At 44.7% G+C, this 22184-nt stretch overlaps 1 protein-coding gene across 1 annotated transcript; it reads left to right on the forward strand.

Annotated features, from left to right (window-relative positions):
* Positions 1-14534: 14534 nt before the first annotated feature.
* On the forward strand, positions 14535-21581 carry CHCHD2 (coiled-coil-helix-coiled-coil-helix domain containing 2). The gene is made up of 4 exons (XM_081173241.1): positions 14535-14696; positions 17682-17922; positions 19702-19855; positions 21271-21581. The coding sequence occupies exons 1-4, from the start codon at positions 14647-14649 to the stop codon at positions 21279-21281; spliced, it is 456 nt and encodes a 151-aa protein (XP_081029367.1). The 5' UTR covers positions 14535-14646; the 3' UTR covers positions 21282-21581.
* The last annotated feature ends 603 nt before the right edge of the window (positions 21582-22184 follow it).

Genomic DNA, 22184 nt, shown 5'->3' on the forward strand with positions numbered 1-22184 from the left:
TTAGTTATTTTCAAATACTTAAATATTTTTAGGATGTAAGACCCAATTAAAGCCCGTTATTTACATACAGTATTACAGTATTTACATACAGTATTAGGCATACTGTATTAACTTTAATAACTGTATTAAAGCATTAACTTTGAGATATTATTTTTATTTAATGAACCCTCAGCCTTATTCAAAGTAAGCTTAAATTAGCTATTTCACTTATTAATCAAAGTGCTATTACTGTGCGACAGCAATATTTTATATTTTATTCTTTTAATGATAGTTTAGGATTTATTTAAATATCATTTCAGTCTTTTCAGAGCTATATATTCACTGCTCTGTAATAGTCTATAAGCATAATTATTACTGTAAATTAAATTAGCTTTTTATGAAAATACCGTGCGTGTTTATGTTTTGTTTCTTTTTTCAAAGCCAAAAAGTGTTTCAGGCTTGTCGAGTTTCCCGGAGTGTGGAGTTATAGAGAGTCAAGTTTTCGGGGTTCTAATGTTGATCATATGACTCTAAAATACTTTTTAAAAAATTTAAAACTCACCAATTTTCATCTAAAATTTAGAAAACTTCCCGGGGCAGGACCCCGGTATGGGCCCCCCCAATATTTTTTATAAGTCGGCGCCCCTGTTCATGATACACGAAAGCAGGCGAGAGATCACAGGGTATTTTTGGAAACCCTTTCAAAGCAGTGTCCTTTGCTCAATTCAGATAAAGTTGTCTCAGTGTCTGACAGAGAAAAAGGAATTGAAAAGGCTCTGGATAATGTTTTGCTCAAGAGCCACAGAGTGGTATGCTAGAATCACATCCGCAGAGAGATCGTGTTTTGGTTGAAAAAACATGGGGCCAGTTCAGAAGATACCAAGGTATACCTTGCTGACTTTTATCTTCTGAGGTCAAATTCTGAGCAAATACTACACATTCAAATTAAATAAACTCAGTAGATGGTGGAGCAAAATGTTCTTGGACTACTTTAATGAAGACCTGCACCAAGCAATAGTAACTCATGCTGGGGCCTGGATTTCAAAGAGACTGAACATATATACTGTAATGAAATCTGTCTGAGTTTTCATGCAGCTCTAAAAAAGACTTTCACAATGGAAAGAAATGATGATTGAAGCAATGGTGTTATCTGTATATGCAATGCAAAAACTTTACTCGAGTAATTTTTCGTGGACTATAACACAGGAAACCTTCATTTGCAGCCTCAGTTTATCCGGTACTCAAGATCACCAGAACACAGTCTTTCCTCATATAGCTTGTGATCCATCACAAATCATGGATCTTGTACAAAGGCAAGAACTTCTGCGGCCTAAGAAAGATGAAAGCTATGTTTTAAGCAATGGAAAAAAGATTTAACAAAATTTATTTGGCAATACAAAACACCATGAATTAAAGATAAATCATTAAGAGATAGTAAAAGTAGGCTGATTGTCGTTACCCGATTTAAATTTATATTTTGATGAAGCTTGCTTCATGTGGTTGAGAGAATGGCTAACACTAAACAATGGAGATTTATTGGACCTAGAAGGGTTCAATAATCGTTTTGGCTGGCACACACCCCTAGGGTATGAAAAGTGAAGGTAAACAGGGGTTTTCTTAACCATATTGTAAGAAAATCATTATATAAACTATGGGGAAAATATAAAGAACTTTTAGAACTCAAAGTACCTTGGTGGCTGTCTCCCAAGAAGCAGTAACGATTAAAAAGAAAAATATTGGAAACAAAGTGGGCTACATAGTTTGCTAGAGGAAAGGGTTAATAAATTAAAATTAAAGGATTACAAAGAAATAAAGGATCACCTGGCAGGGTGGATTCAATACCACTAGTTATATGGTAAATTTAATGAAGACAAGAAAAACAAAGGATTTGCAACAGAAGTCTCACTATTAGATAAAAAGTAATAACAAGTAATGTTAAGGTAATTTCCAAAATGTATGGATTATTATTAGAATGGGAAATTAAGGACGAACAAATCAAGGAAGTAATGATTAAATGGGCTATGGATAAAAACATTCAAGTATCACAGTGGGAGAAGCTTTGGAGGGAAAATTGGAAATTCACAGCATGCGAAGCGATAAAGAAAATATGACATATAGTAGCCCCATATTATCAACACAAAGTGAGAAGTGTTTGGGCAAATCACTGATTTGTACATCAGTTCCCCCATGGCACAACTCTACCTTCACCACAGTCTACAACCATCTCTGTGTATGATTTCAGTCTACAACCATCTGTGTATGATGACACAGACACACTGAGAGGATGAAACTGGATAAATGACCGCACAATGACTGCATTTCTTGCCTCCAGGGTGATCATGGCCAAAGAGTTAGGTCACAATGGAACAATTTTCCCACTTAGTTGCCACTTCATACAGACCATGATGTGTCAAAGATTGTCAGTGCAAACCTTGAAGTACTGTTTGAGATTTGGAGTGCTAAAGAAAGATGTTTTGATTATTCCAGTAAATGATGAGAAAGTCCACTTGATACTAATAGTTATCATTTTTAAAAGGAAGATTGCACAAGCCAAGTGATGCAGGTAGTATTGAGAGCCCTTGCACCCTCCAGCCTGAGGGCTTACACAAAAGCATCATCTTATTTCAAAAGGGTCAGAGCCAGGTTTTGCTGGGCATTATGCTAAGGAATCTGATGTCTTGAAATACAGTATTTGGTTTATCTGAAACAAAAAGGCCTGGCCCTTAAGACCATGAGCCTTCCTAAGTCTGCACTCTTATTTCAGTAATTGTTTGTGGCAGCCCGACTCTTGTGACATTTCCATGTTAGGAAGCTATTTGCTGGCTGGCGTTGCGCATACCCCCAAATCCGACTAGAAATATGATGCTGATACAGAGTATTTTGCCCAGCATTTGCTGGTCCAGCTTTGAGGTAACTTTTCCAAGCTGTTTTCACGTTGCAGTCACATTACCTGATCCCAATCGGCGCAAGCAGACAAAGATGCTTCACTAGTGGGGCAGGCAGTGGGGCAGTTAGGTACCACTTTGGCGGGTATGGCCAATAATCCACACGCATTACCAAGTTTTTTTTAATGAATTTGATACAATGATGTGGCGGTTTAGGCCAAGGGGTGAAGGCCTTGCAAGTCTCTGACCCTCAATCTACCCCCGACTGTATTCCCAACACTGGAGCCAGTTGTTCTAGTATGTCCTTGGCCAGTGATGGCAGGGATGAGATGCCTTCTACCTCTCAGGCCCTATTCAGTGACTCACACCTATCCAACCCTGCACCCCGGCCCCGCAATAAAAAGCCCACTGTGACATTGCGCTTGCACCACAGGGGTAGTAATGAGAATCCGCCACAAGTTGGGGTGACGCAGGCTCGGCGCACGAGCCGAAGGATTACTAGAGGCGCAGAAAGGCCAGTTTCTCCCCCTCCTATCAATGCTACTGCTGGGCGGCATCTGGCAGCATTGCTTCCATTTCCAGGTGCTGCAATAGCACTCAGGAAGCGCCATCATAAGAAAGACTCCAGCAAGAAGAGCAAAAAGTCCAGGAATTCAGATTCAGATCTGATTCTGATAGTGATGAGTCTATGGATTGTTACTGGGGCCAGGGGGAAGGGGTTCCTGGTCTTCCTTTATGGGCTTGGAATAGGAGGGCTAATTCCCATAGGAAGAGGTTGTGGGGGACCTTGGAGTGTAAAGATGGGGCCCTGGTGGAGGATGTTAAAATCTCTACTAATAGACCCAAGGACATTATCCTGGGTAACCACTTGTCTTCAAAAATTTCAAGCTGTTCCTGCTACACGAGTCCCATGAAAAACCCGAAAGGAAGCATGGTTTTGGTAAACGCAAGTTTAAGACCCCCAGGGTTGAGAAAACTTGGTTAAACGGCTTCCAAGTTTTTTCTTGTGTAGTTCCTGCTGCTTATCCGAAAAGAGCCATGCATTTAATGGTCTACCAATCCCTTCTGCAGAACACGCTGATCTCCCAACAGGCAAAATGGCCACCCAGGACTTAACGCCTTACGTTCTCCATGGATCCCCTCGCCCATCACCTCCAGAACCTCTCCCAGACAAGAGATCCCTGAGCCCCATCTGGGAAGCTCCTGAAGAATGGACGACCAGCGGACCTCCACCCCGGAATCTGAAGCCAGGAGCACAAGCCTCAAATCCTTGCCTTGCTCCTGGGCATCCCTGGACACTGTTCAACTTCTCCAGCCAGAAATCCATCCAGAAGACAAAATGTCTTGCATCCCTTTTCTCTCCCTCTTTGCTGTGGTTATCATCAGACACAATGACCCCCCCCAACCTTGCTGAAGTGACTTGCTGCACTGATTATCTCCTGCAGGCTAGGGACAGAGGTGAAACCTGTTTCCTCTCTTCAGCAGACCAGGATGGTGACGCTGCACAGAAGAGACTGCCCTTACGACAGATAATGGAAGATATCCAAGGCCCTCTTGCCAATTTTCCTCCTCAATTTCCAATAATGACTACCAGGGCTGAAGTGTTGCAGATGCCACCCCACCCAGTCTACTGTGAAAAGCCTGCATCCACTTGGAGCTCAAACACCTCTCAAAACCTCACTCAAAACAGTAGCAAAGAGAGCTAACTGTTGGTGGAAAAGGACCTGATCCATACAGAAGCCCTAAAGCTGCAAAACATGCTGATCTCCCAACAGGCAAACAGGGCATCTGATCCAGTAGTGGCAGACTGGCCAGGATGTCAGTTTCCTGATGGCAATTGCTATTTGGGGCTCACTTTTATAAGTGTGTCACAAACAACTTCCAGACACGGGTACAAGAGCATGTGCAGAGCGAGATTACATCATTTTCAAGTTAGCAGAATACAAAAAGAACAGTTTCCCCTCCTGCAGACATTATCCAAACAGATTCTAAATCTGTCTACTTCCTCATTTCTTCCCGAATATATTGAACTAGCCAAGATGCAATCAATCAGATTGCAATCAAAATTGCATCAATCAGATTGCAATTAAAATAAAAATTAAGGAACGGAAATCGTGTTGGAAAATATATTGTACAAAATCATTCTATTAGAAATCTCTGGGTAAGTATAGACTGAACCCATTAAGTTAAGAAGTTGTTTTCCTCTCTCCCCCTCCCGATTTTAATAGATGAAGGGCTATCGTAAGGATTAAAAATGAACACAATGTTAGAGGGTTTTTATTAAGTTGGGCATCACGCATGTGGGTGAAAGAAGTCACACGGGCATTTGGGTACAAGGGGAGGTTGGTTGCAGGGTTCGATGTAGGGAATTTGCAGAATATATTCATGTTATGTACAATAATGAAGGTGAATGGCAATTAACATGTAATGTGAATTAGTTGAAAATAATAAAAATTAAAAAGTCAAGTCACATTTTACAAAGTGGTTGCAATTGAATCTAGTTGTTCAGAGAGCTGAACCAAATATAGGTCACACAAGCACTTAACAGACTATCTTGATTTTCCATACTGATCCAGACTGACCACACCACCTTTGGAACAATGGTAAAGAACCTAAAACAGGAGGCACTGATTTATCTGCAGATTTGGCATTGCCAGACACCAAATTCCTTATATTCTTTGTGCCTATGTGGGTCATTCCCCACTCAACCGTGGAACCAGGACTTTTGCCAAGGGGGCAGGCAGGCTTGTTAGGGGAAACAGATTTAGGCGGGGCAGCTAACCCCCTGATTGGCTATCACACATCAAAGCTTTTGCGATATCTGTAATTTATTTGGGGGGGGGTTGCTACTGGAACGGTTTGGTTTCTTTAAGATTCAGCATTTTTGAAAAAAATCACATCAAGGTATTTAAAACGTTTAGTTTTTCTCATTGTTACTTTTTAAGCTTTCTTTATTAAAGCTTAGTTTATATTTAGGCGAGCCTAGAAAGAAATTGCTAAGAAAAAGTGTGGAATATCCTAAACTGCATGAGTGAGATTTTCCCAGTTTGCCAGGAGGACTGATTTTGTTTTGTTAATCATCCCTCCACCTCCACAACAGCATATTGATTCAGACTTCCAGGTTATTGCAGAACAGCATCGAATGGCAAGCCCAATTCTGTGAACGGCTTGCTCATTGTGAGGTAATTGGGGGAAGCACAAGGGTGCCGTGCACCCCCAAGAAAGCCCAAAGGTCTTTTGGGGTTCTGAAGGGTCCAGAAGTGCAAATCTCCATCTTTTGTGCCCCCGTGTAGCTCTGAAAATAACAGGGTGGGGCAAATTCAAGCCGAAAGTGTCAGCATCCAACACAGCTCCACACCGAGAAGCCTCAAGCTCCATGCATCAGTGGCAACTTTTCCAAAATGTAAAAATCTAAATTAATTTTTTAATGATTAACTGTATTTTAAAACGGGAATAAATTTGGTAAATGTTGGGGTAGTGGTAAAGAGGAGATCCACCCCAGACATTTTTTGGGGGGAAATTATCTGCATGGGAATTAGTAGATAAGTAACTAACGGGGCTATTCCTTTGAGAGCAGGACTTCACTGATGGAACAAGGTGGGGGCTGCCCCCCCAGTAGGATTAACATTTTTAATGGGGTTGGGGTTATTTTAAATTGTCAAGTTTTACTCGTTTCAAATCCTACAACTCTCAAAATGATTTAGCGGATCGACATTTAACAACTCCAGGCATGTCTGGATGATGCGGACAATTTGAACCACTTGCAATCACGATTCAGGAGAAACCGCCTTGGCCACATGATCATCTGTGGGCTACAGAAAGAGGTGAAAGCTGTTTCCTCAGCAGACCAGGATGGTGACGCTACACAGAAGAGGCTGCCCTTGCGACAGATGGTGCAGGAAATCCAAGGACTCTTGCCAATTTTCTTCCTCAATTTCCAATGACTACCAGGGCTGAAGTGTTGCAGATGCCACACCAACCCATCGTCTACTCAAAGACCTCTCAAAATCACACTCAAAACAGTAGTTTTCTCTCCCTCTTTGCTGTGGTTATCCTCAGACACAGTGACCCCCCCCACCTTGCTGAGGTAGGGATTTGGAGCCTCAGGAGGACCATCTTGGAAGCAATTATATTGGCGGCGGAGGGGAATCAAGGTTGGACCAAGATCCAGACCAGTGCCCAAGATACAGATGAACACCCGTTGGCTTTTTACATGCGGCTTGTATCTGCCTTCAAAACGTGGGGGGGGGGGGTCGATCCAGATAACCCTGACAATCGGGTCATTGTGATATCAACAGTAGAAGTCTGCTTTCCACTGTCAGGAGGAAGGGATAACACAAAGCCTTACACTGTCCAAAACTACAGAAAGGCCATCCCCAAAAATACAGATTCAGCCAAAAGCGATAAATTTATTTTAAGAAGTGGAACCTGTCACAAGTCAGTCCACAGAACCTGAGCAAACTGAATAGTCAGCCTGAGAGACCAGCCGAAGTGGAACTATATGCAGACTTGTGGCATTGAATGAGGTGGTAGTTGAATTAAGGGATATTGGATCAGAGGTCACTCTAATCCAACCTCAGCTGCTAGAGACACCAGAATTTGCCACCCCAGTCCTAGAAATCAAGGCAATTTGTCAGAGTGGTGCATCCAAAATGCTATGCAAAGAATTAATGTAGTAGAGTTCACGCTGCCACCACAGTAGGCAGTTTTCAGTTAGGCATGCCTCAAAGCCAGTCTGAAAATATTTGTCTCCGACATAAATTCATGAAAATATTCTTCAGTAACTTAAGTATTGCCTACCTCCCTTGTACATTCAAATTGGACAAGAGCAAGTAAAATTCCTATGTTGTTTTTAAAACTTGAGTGTTGCGTGGGTTTTTTCTAGAGGGAAAATAACTAGAAAGAGTCACACAACTTGGGGCAAATAGCACACAACTCTATAAAGTGTAATTACCACATTTCCTGCCTTCTTTCTTGGTGTTGTCTTTTAGTCTCTGCCTACTAGGCCACAGGACCCGTTGAGATTCTCTAGGGCAAAGAATTGGGGCCAAGCAGATGGAACTCACACAGACCCATGATGGAGGGAAGTCTTCCCTGACTTGGATCTGCTTCAGTGCTCTTCAATACCCATTATTTGTGGGTGCTTCCAAAAGGCATCTGATCCAGTAGTGGCAGACTGGCCAGGATGTCAGTTTCCTGATGGCAATTGCTATTTGGGCCACACTGATCATCTGTGGGCTACAGAAAGAGGTGAAAGCTGTTTCCTCTCTTCTGCAGACCAGGATGGTGACGCTACACAGAAGAGGCTGCCCTTGCGACAGATAGTGCAGGAAATCCAAGGACTCTTGCCAATTTTCTTCCTCAATTTCCAATGACTACCAGGGCTGAAGTGTTGCAGATGCCACACCAACCCATCGTCTACTCAAAGACCTCTCAAAATCACTCAAAAGAGTAGTCGTGATGCCCCCCCGCCCGCCCACACACCTCTTGCATCCCTTTTCTCTCCCTCTTTGCTGTGGTTATCATCAGACACAATGACCCCCCCCCCACCTTGCTGAAGTGACTTGCTGCACTGATTATCTCCTGCAGACTAGGGACAGAGGTGAAAGCTGTTTCCTATCTTCCTCAGACCTTGATGAGGCCCCAGAGAAGAGGCTGCTGTTGCGCAAGATCGTGGCAGATATCCAAGGCCCTCTTGCCAATTTTCTTCCTCAATTTCCAATGACTATCAGGGCTGAAGTGTTGCAGATGCCACCCCAACCCAGTCTGCTGTAAAAAGCCTGCATCCACTTGGAGCTCAAAGACCTCTTAAAACCTCACTTGCAAAGAGAGCTGCTGTTGGTGGAAGAGGACCTGATCCATAGAGGCCCTAAAGCTCCAAAATACCATGATCTCCCAACAGGCAAAGTGGCCACCCAGGACCTAACGCCTTACGTTCTCCATGGCTCCCCTCGCCCATCACCTCCAGACCTCTCCCAGACAAGAGATCCCCGAGCCCCATCTGGGAAGCTCATGAGGAATGGACCACCTCGTCAGTCACAAATTGTTAACGCTCCTGGCTCCAGCTTGGCTTCAATAATTTCAGACCCAACTCCCTTCATGGCTCCTTGTTCATGTAACCCATCACACCCTCAAAACCATCTGCCTGTCCTGTAGTGTTATGGAGCCTCCTCTGGCAGGCCCTTTACGCTTCTAGGGGCTGGTGTCTTCACACACACAACAGCCGGCCCTGTTACTCATGTTGCCCCCCATCTTAGCCCCCCAAGTCTGTTTACTGAGACCCTACCGCAACCGCCAGCATCATGGATCTTCCAAAATCATAAATATACATTTCCACTGTTCATTTCTTTGCAATAAAACATTCAACGACTTCCCTTCTTCCGCAGTTCCTGTTGAATTTCCCTCCACTCCTGCATATTCTTAAATATCCATTTAGTGTATTATACTGTTGAATTTACTTTAATCCTGTTAGCGTTTACACTTGCTTAAAATTATTTTCCAAATACTTGACAAACTTTTCCCACTCCTTATATACTTCATCATTATCTTGTTCTTGTTTTACTTGTTAGACCTAAGAACTCTGCATATTCAATCGCTTTTAATTGCCAAACCTTATTAGGAACCTCACTCACACACCATTTTAGCAGCATACATAATTTTTTGGCTCCTGGGTACTTCCACCATTTCAGTGGTTTGAAGGCCCCATGTGACCCAATTACCTTGATGTGGTAAATGATGAAAGCGTAGAAAGTTAAGAAGAGGATGCACACAGTAGTGACAGCGACGAAAGTGATAACGAAGAGAACCAAAAGACTATGGCTCCCCTCACTCGTAGCCTCAAGCAACTTTCCGCATTCTAAGCACCACTATGGTTTCTCCCCTGAACAACTGAGTTCTTTGACAGGAAGCGAGGGCTGCTCTGACTTAAGTGGGAGCAGTGAGTGGAGCAGGAGAGCAAGTGGGGACAGTGGGCAAGTCAGGTCTGCTGTGCAGGTTTTTGCATGGGCCGAGGGGGAGGGGGTAGGTCAGACTCAGAAGGGGGGAAGGGGTTGCCTGGCCCTGGTTCAGTGCAGAAAAGCAAGAGTGACACTACCAGGGGCAGCAGGCAGGTCTTTACACTCCCAACAACCTGCCCTGCTAGTCGTGATAGCCCCCCGACCCACACACCTCTTGCATCCTTTTCTCTCCCTCTTTGCTGTGGTTATCATCAGACACAATGACCCCCCAACCTTGCTGAAGTGACTTGCTGCACTGATTATCTCCTGCAGGCTAGGGACAGAGGTGAAAGCTGTTTCCTCTTTTCCACAGACTAGGATGGTGACGCTAGACAGCAGAGGCTGCCCTTGCGGAAGATATTGGAAGATATCCAAGGCCCTCTTGCCAATTTTCCTCCTCAATTTCCAATAATGACTACCAGGGCTGAAGTGTTGCAGATGCCACCCCAACCCAGTCTACTGTGAAAAGCCTGCATCCACTTGGAGCTCAAAGATCCCTCAAAATCTCACTGGCAAAGAGAGCTACTGTTGGTGGAGGTGGAGGACCCAATCCATACAGAGGCCCTAAAGCTGCAAAACACGCTGATCTCCCAACAGGCAGAGTGGCCACCCAGGACCAGAACCTCTCCCAGACACGAGATCCCCAAGCCCCATCTGGGAAGCTCATGAAGAATGGACAGCCTCCTCATCAGTCACAAATTATTAACGCTCCTGCTCCAGCTTGGCTTGCCCTTTAAAGCATTTCAGACCCAACTCCCTTCATGGTTCCTTGTTCATGTAACCCGTCACGCCCTCATATCATCTGCCTGTCCTGTAGTGTTATGGAGCCTCCTCTGGCAGGCCCTTTACACTTCTAGGGGCTGGCGTCTTCACACACACAACAGCCAGCCCTGTTACTCATGTTGCCCCCCATCTTAGCCCCCCCAAGTCTGCTTATTGGGACCCTAAGGCAACTGCAAACATGGAACTGGAGATTAAAGTAGGTTCAGAGCAGCCAGAGCCCTTTAAGGGTTGCATCATACTGGGATGGCTGGCTACTTCACAATATTCTTTAGTCACAGCCATTGAAGAACCCAACGCTTCACCCAGCAAGAGCTGTTATCAATAGAAAATTACTAAACTGAAAATGACCTCTACTTTTATGTGCCTTTAAATTTTGAGATTTACAACTATTTGCTAAGAACGTGAAGATTGATGACAAAAGGAACCTTTGGCTTTAACCTGTTAAACGTTTTGTGGCTAAACTACCATATTTCAAATACTACAGACCCGACTGTTTCTATAGAACACTTGAGTAGCTATAATTTGAGAACCTCAAGTAACCCCAGTCCAAGTTGCCAAAGGCCTTGACATCACTGACTTGCTTTCTTTGGTGAATAGTGCTCACAAAACTATCACCTTAATTGGAGGCTTTCACCACAATGCTTGCCAAGCTTTTACGTACTATTGCCAACCACTATCCGTTTCCCAAACACTGTATTCAAACTTATATTAGAACCTATAGCACATTTTAAAGGTCTCTTGTAAATAAGAGACACCACTAAGAAGTTACTGTCCAGGTCCAATTGGCCTTGTCCAGACCTAATTAGTAAAGCCCAGGTGCCGTTAGATTCTTTGTGATAGGGTCTAGACAACACAACCCTATTAGTTCAACATGCTTGGTTGTTATACTCCTGAATTTTTCAATCCAGTTGTGATATTTCTTTATAATAGAACACTCAACATCTTCCCTTCCCCAGTTCCTTTTGAGTTTCCCACCACTCCTGCATTCTCGCACATCCATTTAGTATATTATACTGTTGTATTTATTTTAATCCTGTTAGCGTTTTCACTTGTTTAAAATTATTTTCCAAATACTTGACAGACTTTTCCCACTCCTTATATACTTCATCATCTTGTTCTTATTTTACTTGTTAGACCCAAGAACTCTGCATATTCAGTAGTTTTCTATTCCCAAACCTTATTGCGGACCTCACTCACACAGCATTTTAGCAGCATACCTAATTTTTTCTGACTCCTGGGTACTTCCACCATTTCACAAAAGGGATGCCTGTTGGGAGGGGGGAGTGCTTTTTAAAAACTTCATCCAAATTATTTTTTATCATTATTTCCTCAAGTTTCAAAAACTTCTGCTCTCCCTTGTAACCCTGCTTCTATGTGTTAACAGTTAATTAGAATGCCTTTGTTTCAACATTCTCAATTAGAAGTTTGTGATTGAAAAGCTTGGTTTATTCAAATATATACTGCTCTGGGATGTCAATTCAAAGTTGCTCCATTCTCTTGTACTGTTTTTGCCTTCTACTGCAAGTTAATTTTTGTATTTCCTGGTCTGGAGAGGGCTTCTGTGTCGCTAATCCTTGACAACCACCTACTTTCTACTCTGGCAGTAGCCTTCCAGGATTTTAGGCGTGTTTTCTCCCACCCCCACTAAGGCGTGTCAGGGATTGGGCCTTGAACCTTCTGCATGCAAAGCATTTGCCCTACTACTTAACAGCCCTTAACAATTTGAGCTGGATTTTTGTTCACATACCCAATGAAGTTCATTTCCCCCTCTTCCTGACTGAAAACCCTTCCCTTTCCCAATCAATTCTCTATTATGATATAAACCATTTTCCCCACCGCATTCCTTTTATTGGAATCGATATCCATGATGTTTATGAACTGTTAGGTACAAGAAACTTAAAAATTCATGTAAATGAAACCCAGAGTCGTATTAACGGGCATAAATAATTTCAGCTGGTCTGCTCTTGAGAACTTGGGTACAAAAAACATCTTGAAGGTCCCAGGCCACAGAGAAGTTAGGCTGGCCTCAACTAGAGCCAGGGCTTTTTCGGCTGTGGCTCCGATCTGGTGGAACGCTCTGTCACAAGAGACCAGGGCCTTGCGGGACTTGACATCTTTCCGCAGGGCCTGCAAGACAGAGCTGTTCCACCAGGCCTTTGGCCAGGGCACAGCCTGACCCCCTCCCTCGGCAATCTTCGCAGAGCTCTGGCCCAATGGTTGCTAGTGGCTTGAATTAATTAATTTTTATAATGAATGATTTTAGAATGTTGTTTATGTTGTACTTTTGTACTGTTTTATTGTTGTTAGCCGCCCTGAGCCCGGCTTCGGCTGGGGAGGGCGGGATATAAATAAAATTTATTATTATTATTATTATTATTTTACACAACTGGGATTTTTTGGGGAGCAGATAGTAATTTCTCTTTATATGTGAACTAGAACATGTCTTACTTTGAAAAACTGTGGATTTGGAACCACCTTAATGTAACTAATTGTACTATCTGAAATTAAGTGCTAAAATGGTAGCTGGAGCAACTAGTAAGTTCTTCAACTGAGTGGTAGAGAACAACACATTTCATTACATCCCCATGTTAATATTGACGGTATCTTGCTTCTCATTCCTGGCAAAGCCCAATGTGGCCAACAACAAAAAAGCTCAAGTCAAATCTAAAACTTAAGTTACCCAAATATTAAACATTGCTTTTTGGCTTTTTATATTTTATAAGAGAAAAGGGTGAGTCAAAGCTTAAGTCTTTTGAATCAATCGCCTTCCTGTTTATTGCCCAGGCTTTCCCATATATTTTTCCTGCTTTAAAATGCGCTTCCACGCCATTTTATTAGCTTTAGGTTGCGGCTCTTTAAAAAACTGTATGACTAGACTTATTAAACATGAAGCAGCTTTCTAAGCACTTTAAAATAATTCATGCTGATATATTAGCTCATATTTCTCTTGGACCAATTATTCCATTCCCTCATTTTCACCAAACTTGTCCTATTTCTACATTCACATTCTATTCATCTTAAATCCTCATTTCTGTTTATCAAGTTAACAAAGCACTCAACCTTTTTTTTAGTACTAGGGACCTTTATCTCCCTATTTATCCACAGTATTAAGTCCCATTATAATCTTGTTTCACCCATTTTATAAATCCTGCCGCTATTTCTCCCGTTACTTTTTTCATCTTCTCAGTTTACAATCTGGCTGTTCATAACCCAAGTTTTCGTTTCTGGTTTGGACTCCCTGGTATTTTTTAGCTAGACTAAAGATAAAACAAAAAGGTTTCCCGAGGAAAAATAATCACAAGGGGGGGGGGAAAGACAAAAAACAGCGCTACCTCCCCTCCTCTCCCGATAGCCGCCAGACAGAAGAAAACTAAATATAGGTAAGCTTTTTCTACCAGAGAGGCAGGGAGAGACAAGAAGCACTTCTAATTCCGCTTGCCAAGCTGCCTATTTTGAGCTCACTATAAAGAAAATGTACAAGCCGCCACCCAGCCCCCAAATGGCGCCACCTGACCCACCCAGCCCCCAAATGGCGACCACGCTTCCCGGGGCCTATTTCTAGCTCTAGAGCAGCAAAGCCCACCCAGCACCCATTACAAAGCCTTAGAATTAGCGTATCCTTGCGCTAAGGTTCGCCTATTTATACAGCTCGCCTATTTTTGGCTCCGCCCCCCCTCGTTCATTGGTTTAGCCGCGGCCACACCTATTAAGCACAACCACCTTGCGCTTCCCTCTCCGACGTAACGGTCTGGCTCCGCCCTATTTAGATAAGGGGGCGGGGGCAGCTGCAACAGCCTCGTTCTCGGCCATCGGCACCCCGTCGTCAGTACGAATGATTTGCGCATGCGTAGTGCGGGAGACAGGCGACCTCTAGCGGTGACCTTGAAAGAGAACTAGAGAAAGAGCCGGAAGCGGAAGTAGAAAAAAGCCGGACTGCGGAGCCCTTGAGAGAGAGCAGCTGCAGCAACAGCAACTCGAGAGCCGCTTTTATTATTGTCGCCACCATGCCGAGGGGAAGCAGGAGCCGAACGTCCCGGATGGCGCCCCCTGCCAGGTAAGGGGGCGGGACGAGGCGATTTGTGAGGGTGATCTGGGAAGGGTCGGGAGGGGGAGGTGTGGTTGGAGATATTCATGGCAGAAGGGCTGGGAGGGAGCCACGTGACGCCTCTATGGCCTCCTAATTTCGCCCCCAGCGCTGCCAACTCAGTGGAGATGAGGAGGGGGGGAAAGATATTAGGGAAATGCCATAAAACTTGGGGTGATGAAGGAAGGGGGGATCAAAACAAAGGCGATGTTGGAGATTGCAGGGGGCAGCTGTATTAAGGGGGTTATTATCTCCCTGCCACGTGTAGTAGTAAGGGGGGAGTCTCTACCCTTTATTAATAAAGAGTGAATGAGAGTTGTAATCTCACGTTAGGAGCAGATGCTGGTGGAAAGGGATGGGATGGGGGAATCCAAAGTCTCCGTGCGGATGTGGCAAGTTCGGGTGAGGATTACAGCAGTACACGTGGAGGTGATGGAAGATGAAGAGACAGATCGGTGGGTTGCCAAGTATAATACGTGCCTTGCATTTCACTTGTGGAATGGAAGTTGTGTTATGGATCTGTAAATCAGAGCTTATTTCTGGTGTTACGTTTGCATCCTTCTTTGTAAATAGGCTGAATGTGACTTAAGGGTCTAAATGAGAGTCCTGTTTATCAAATGCTTAATTTCAGAAACCTCACAGCGTACAGTGCTCCCACCACAACTGAAGGATGCCAAATGATTTGGATGGACTGGACTGTGACCTTCTAGAATATTCCACAGGAGGAATATTCTAGAAGACCATGTGCTGTAAAAGCCAGCACTGCTTTGGTGCTTCTGGGATTAAGAGTTTCTATTCAGACAGCAAGTTGATGCTAAAGCTGGAAAAGTACTAATTGGCTTACCTTAGGCAAGGGCTGACCTCACTGGGCCTGGTTCTTGCCTAGGGGTAAGGCAGAGGTCTCTGAGGTGTGGCCAGAGAAAGTGAGAGCTGAGGAGGGGCAGATCACAAGCAGAAATGGAAGAGGTGGGTAAGGGGGCAGGTTAAGTTTGGGGAAGGAGTAACAGTTGAAGTTCGTGGAGTGAAATTGTTGGGTCAAGGAGCAGGCAGTTGAGCAAGTAAAAACCTTGGCGTTCTATTGAACAAAAGTTCTGACTAAGAGAGGGATCCACATTGCATTGGTAAAGCACTGCAAATGCGGGACTTCCACAACAGACATGTAAAGCACTTTTAGAGCGCTTTTAGTGGTCGTTGAGAATTCTGAGAACTGTAGCTTGTTCAGGGTGCTACTAAGAGTACCAGAGTGCTTAAAATGCATAGGGTGGCTGTGACCAGACTTTGGAACTGCAAAAGCAGTGGCAGTTGGTTTTGCCTTTCTTATTATTATGTACATCAAGTCTGTAAATCTAAGTTTACAAGTTGGCCTTTACTTACCACCAAGAGAGGCTAGAATGTGGTTGCTGCTTCCTTCCAAGCAGCTTAGACAGAATTGTAAAGGTGGAAGGCACCACAAGGGTCATCTAGTCCAACCACAACATGAATTTCAAACCCATGACCCTGAGATTAAGAGTCTTATGCCGTACTACCCCAGTCCATTATCCCAGCTTTACTAGGATAGGTTTATGTGGTATACATCGCTTACCACAGAAGTATAAAAAAGCACATTGTTCCATCAGACAGGTCACTAGACTGGCAGGCAGTCAGCCACCAAAGAGACTACGTTTCAGTTGCAAAATCCAAATGTTGCAAAAACCAGGATCCCATCCCACCTTCAAATTTGGGACAGGTAGAGATGGGTGCTGGATTCCCAACTCACATCAGTCCTAGCCAATGTGGTCAGGGATACAGGGAGATGTAGTCCAGCAGCATCTGAAGAGCCGCAGGTCCCCCACTTCTGCTCCAGACTGGCTCTCTACCAGCTCTGACCAAAGATCAGCAGTATCATGTTTCACTCCCTCTGTGTACAAGGCAGGTTTCATAAGAGGCCGTGTCTTCCTCTGTGAATGTTTAGCCAGTTTAAGGACCAATTCAGTTTTGTAATGTTTTGTGTTGACGCCCAGCTTCCAATTTAGCTCTTAGCACGTAATATGTTTAATGCTGCATTCTTTGGTGGAAAGTGAGGGCTATATTCTTTGGGGATAAAGGTGGGCAAGAAGGTTGTGCATGCAAAGATTTAGAAACTTTGGATTCTTGCATCAGGGGCATTTTAGCAACTCTTCTCTGAACAGGAGCACTATCGACCAGGAACTAGCCTGCTTGCAGGTACAAGTGTGTGGGCTGGAAAGCTAGTTGCCCATGAAAGCTTATGTATCAGGTGTGTGTGAACACCACCTACATCAGCCTTGAACCTTTCTCCTCCTCCCTCAGATGTTGCTGAGCTACAACTTCTGTTATCGCCAGTCCATGCTTGCTGGGGCTGATGGGAGTTGTAGTTCAGCAACATATGGGGGAGGAGGGGAAAGGTTCAAGGCTGATGTAAGTGGTGTTCACATGAACATAGGTGGTGAGGAAGCATAGCCCCAATTGTTGGGGCTCAACATTCTTCAAGGAGAGTATAGGAGGGTATTTTTCTTACCCTCGAAGCATTCAAAGGATCAGTGTTCAGGAGAAAGGAACATGTGTACTGCTTTCCAAGTCGTTGTTCCTGAGCATTTTTCACATAACAGCTCTGATTTCAGCAAAATGGCTGCATCAGGTGGCTTCAGACCATGCTGTAGGGAGATGTGTTAAACTGAGGCAGCAAATCCCTAGAATCGGCATCCCCCACCCCCTCTGGAGGGGGGACCAGGTTGGAGGAAAGTCTGGACTTTGGTTTGTAATTGCTATACTTGTTTATTTTTACTTGTATGATTGAATTTTCAAAAGGCATCAGGGGACCTTATGCTGAAGGACTGGTAAGAAGTCAAATAAATAAACACAGGCAGAATACATAAAAAATATCCCACACGGGGCCGCTGTAACAAATGTTTGCATCCAGGATTGCTTTTCAATGTGTTTCTTCTCCTGCCTTTGCAGCCGTGCGCCTCCTATGAGGTCTGCTCCACCACCAGCTTCTCATGCCCCTGTTCCAGCCCCTGCCCCTGCCTCTGCAGTGGCTTCTCCTGCCCCCAGGCAGCCTGGCCTAATGGCCCAGATGGCCACCACTGCTGCTGGCGTGGCTGTGGGCTCTGCTGTGGGGCACACTCTGGGGCACGCCATGACCGGAGGGTTTGGAGGTGGAAGCTCTGAAGCGGCAAGGCCCGACATCACTTACCAGGTGAGAGAGAAAATGATATGTTTTTGTTTATCTGAGCTTTTTAGGTGCACCTTGAGCCATACAGAATTCTCCTCCTGGCTGATGAAACCCATGTCAAGTTTTCTGGGCTGATAGGTGATGAGGGCAGAGCTGTGCCTCCTCCCCTCAAGTCAAAGAAGTGGGCTCAGACATGGCTTATGAGTGAGCCTTGCTGGCAGGATGCAACTTAACAAAAGCTTTTCAAGAAGAAGAAGAAGAAGAAGAGTTTGGATTTGATATCCCGCCTTTCACTCCCTTTAAGGAGTCTCAAAGCGGCTAACATTCTCCTTTCCCTTCCTCCCCCACAACAAACACTCTGTGAGGTGAGTGGGGCTGAGAGACTTCAAAGAAGCGTGACTGGCCCAAGGTCACCCAGCAGCTGCATGTGGAGGAGCGGAGACGCGAACCCGGTTCCCCAGATTACGAGTCTACCGCTCTTAACCACTACACCACGCTGGCTCTCCGAGAACAAAAGAATACATGCAACGTGTGTTCCATTTGAGCACCTGCCAATCCAGGAGTAAAGCATATATTTGTATCTGGTATAGTTATGGATTTGCATCAGTTCTGAAAGTCAAGAGACTAGATAATGTGCAGTTGTGTATTGATGAATCGCACCCATTTGATGATGTTAGTATGAGTGTACAAAGCCTTAAGCCTCTTGGGACCCAAGTACTTGAAAGGGTGCCCTCACCAGTAAGAACATTGTTACCTGGGAAGAAGACGCTGCTTATGGTCTCCTACAAGTAGGAATTGCACAAAGAATCCAAAACTTCATTCTTGGTGGTGGCATCCCAACTATGGAACTGCCTCCCAGTGAAGATCAGGCAGTGCCCTGCATTCAGGAAGAAAAAAAAACATAAAGGCTTTCTTATTTATCCAAGATTTTGGACAGTAGTTTTTATGAACCTTTTCACACTACTGCTTTTAACTGCTTTCAGCAGTATTTTATAGTGCTATTCTAATTTTTTGTGGGTCATGTTATTACTGTGAGACACCCTGGATTTCCTTTGGGGAGAAAGGATTGGTTATAAATTTGAAATAATACATAAAATAACCTTGACACCTGACAGAACTGAATGCAGAAATCCAACTAACAAGCCAGCTGGGTATCATGAGAAGGCATCATTTTATAGCACTCCCCCCTCCCTTGGACCTCAGTTGTATTAGCAGCATCTAAGTGCCAGTGTGGTGTTTCTGTACTACAACTCCCACCATCCCTGATAATTGGCTATGCTTTCCAGAAACATCTGAAGGGCCGCAGGTTGTGCACCCCTGGATCAGAGTGTAGGGCTGTCACCTGTGAGACCACAGTTCAAATCCCCACTTGGCCATGGAACCTCGATGATCTTGGGCCAGGCCTACTTCACAGGGTTGTTTGTAAGGGTAAAATGGGGGGCGGGGAGAGAGAGAACCATGTACGACAGCTTGAGATTGTTGGACTTAAGGTGAAAATGTAATCAACAAACATTGAAAGCTAATTCTGAATGCATAAGGTATAAAAAGTGTTGGCGATCCTTAGTAACTGGAGGATTTAGCCAACTGACTAGGAAGGGAAATTGTTGGCACTCCTGAGATTTGGAAATTTTGTCCTCCAGCAATTTGGAATGAGGATGCTGCTGTTGATGCCTCCCCTTTCTGCTGGGGAGCCACCATACTCTGGCACCCTGAAAACATTGTTGAAGGCGGGTGGGGTTCTTAGCAAATGTAATCTTTTAAAAAACATTTTCCCATCTTAATTGTGCTACTGTTCCTCCTCAGGAGCCTCAGACAGCCCAGCCTGCGATGCAGCAGTCGCAGTTCACGCCTTGCCAGTACGAGATGAAGCAGTTCCTGGAGTGCGCCCAGAACCAGGCCGACTTGAAGCTGTGCGAGGGGTTTAGCGAGGTGCTGAAGCAATGCCGGTTTGCAAATGGTGCGTAGCTCCTTTGGCCTCCCCAGGGGTCTCAGCAAATGTTGGATGCTGCAATTGATCAGGGCTGAGGGGTCTCGAGCCAGTGTAACACTTTTGAGGAGGTGCTTCTGGTTCTTCCAGACCCTGCCAGGTTGAGAGAGAGAGAACAAGGAGCTGTACCAGTCAGTATAGAGCAAATGAGAAAGTAATACAAAACTGACTTGCATAATTGTGTGCTATTTTAGTCCTTGTCCTTTGTACATGTTTTAGATAGCTGCTAATATACTTTGCAGTAAAAGTATATACTGCAATTCCTGGCAGAATATATGGCCTCTGAATAGGCGCTGCGATTTCTTTGAACCAAAGTGGGATCCCAGACAGGCTTCGTTCTCCCAATCACACTGAAGCTGTTTTGACGCAGGGTTGTATTCAGTGCCACCTCCTCTCCTGCCCTAAGATTCTGCTGAGGAGGGTTTGAGGGAGCCTCACACAGATTATGGGGGAGGGTTGTTGCTCCACAGTCTTGGATTAGGTCCTCTTTATTGGGTGCATTGTACCCAGGTGAAATATTGGTGCATAGGCTCAACTTTATTTATACCCTGTATCAGCCACAAAGGCAAACAAGACAGTTCCTGCACACTTGCTTAATGGTCTAAAAATCACAGCACAAAAGGAAAAATGGATGAGGAGGAAAGAAGGAGGGGGAGCCCAGCTCAGCCACCGATTTTTGAAGTTAAAAGGCGGTGCTTATCATGAACTAGCTGTTGTCAAAGCGGTTCAGGGACAGGAAGAGTTCAGTGGAACCAGTTTTTCCAGCAGGGCTGATGGAATGAGACCTGCCTCCCACCTCTCCCTCTGTGGCAGTTTCTCATTAATGGTTGGTGCCAGATCAGTTGAAGGAGCTGGTTTTCCAGTTTGTTTGCTTTCAGAGCACCAGACTCTGAGGTGTGGGGAACAGACACTTCCTATAATCTGAAATGTGTGCCCTCCTGATGTTTTAGGACCTAGCTTCTATTAGCAGCACATCTGGAAGGTGCTGGGTTAGCAAAGGCTGATCTACAAATAAGGCCACACCAGTATATTTGCGTTTGATGGGTTCCATCCTGGGCCCCTTTTCTGATATGCAGGTTCTGTACTGAAATCCATGAACTCTCCTACCTACTTCACCACCACCACCACCATGCCGGAAAATAGAATAATACTGCTCTGAAGCTCCATTTCAGCAAGGTGGATTGTGTTTAGGTTCTTGTGGAAAAATCAGAAATGTTATTAGGGGCTTGGGGTGGCTGGGGAGGGGGCAGAAGCAGTCTGTGGAGGACACATTAAGAAGCCAGGGGTCTGCTGGACACAGCAAGACCTCTTCTGAATATATGGCTTTTATGTGTGTCTTGATAGTAATCCGTTTCCTTTCCTCTTTTTCTCTTTCAAATACACAGGTTTAGCCTAACGAGCTCTTCGAGATGAATCTCATCCCCCTCGTTGAATGACATGTCGCTAGTGAAACTCTTTCTTCTTTTAACATCTTAAAAGCTGCCTGGCATTCCTTCATGTGTGGCCACTTGTCCGTCTCCCGAGGAAGGAAACCTGGAGTGCTTTTTACAGCCGGAAGGGTGCTTCTGGCAAGAGAGTGTGGGGCATCTGTTGCGTGGGGAGAGATAAGACACACAGAATGCTAGGATTGTGATCGTTCCCTGCTTGCATTTACCAGTATGCGCCTCTGAATAAAAGTCAATTTCTCTCTAGAAAACATGTTTTGAAGTGCCTGTTCTGTAGCTCACATCATGGATCTCTGATGAGTATGGCTGAGCTGGGAAACAGAAGGTGGTAGGATCTCTGGCAGTCTCCATTTTCCCTCTGTATGATGAATAGCATGCTTTCCCCAGTGCTGTTCAGTGTCACGGTAGAATATAAGCATAGCATTGTAGAGTTGGATGGTATCATCCAGCCCAGCCCTCTGCAATACAGAAAGCAGAGTATTGCTGCGTGGGAATCCAAATTCTGCAGCTCAAACAAATTGATGAAAGAAAGCCATGCCAATCCACTGCAGCTGAGTGTCTTGGTGCCAGCACTGTGCCAAGTGGTGGCGAATGTGTCTCAGTGTAAGAACTGCTATGGGGTGTCTTCTCCACGAGGGGGAGCTTCCTGCCTGGTTTATATGGAGCCCTGATCTCCCAGGTCTCAGTTATGCAGAAAGCCTTCATGCTTGAAGGAGGAGTTCTACTCCAGAATCTGTATAGAGGTGAGAGAGGAGGCAAACATTGGGGTGGAGAAGCCAAATATATCTCCCCTTTCTGCACACTTGCCCTCTCTCTACATGTGCAGATGCCTTGTTTGAAGATGGAAGCAAGTG

This window comes from Podarcis bocagei (genome assembly GCF_964188305.1).
Source record: "Podarcis bocagei genome assembly, chromosome: 15".
NCBI classification, from domain to species: domain Eukaryota; kingdom Metazoa; phylum Chordata; class Lepidosauria; order Squamata; family Lacertidae; genus Podarcis; species Podarcis bocagei.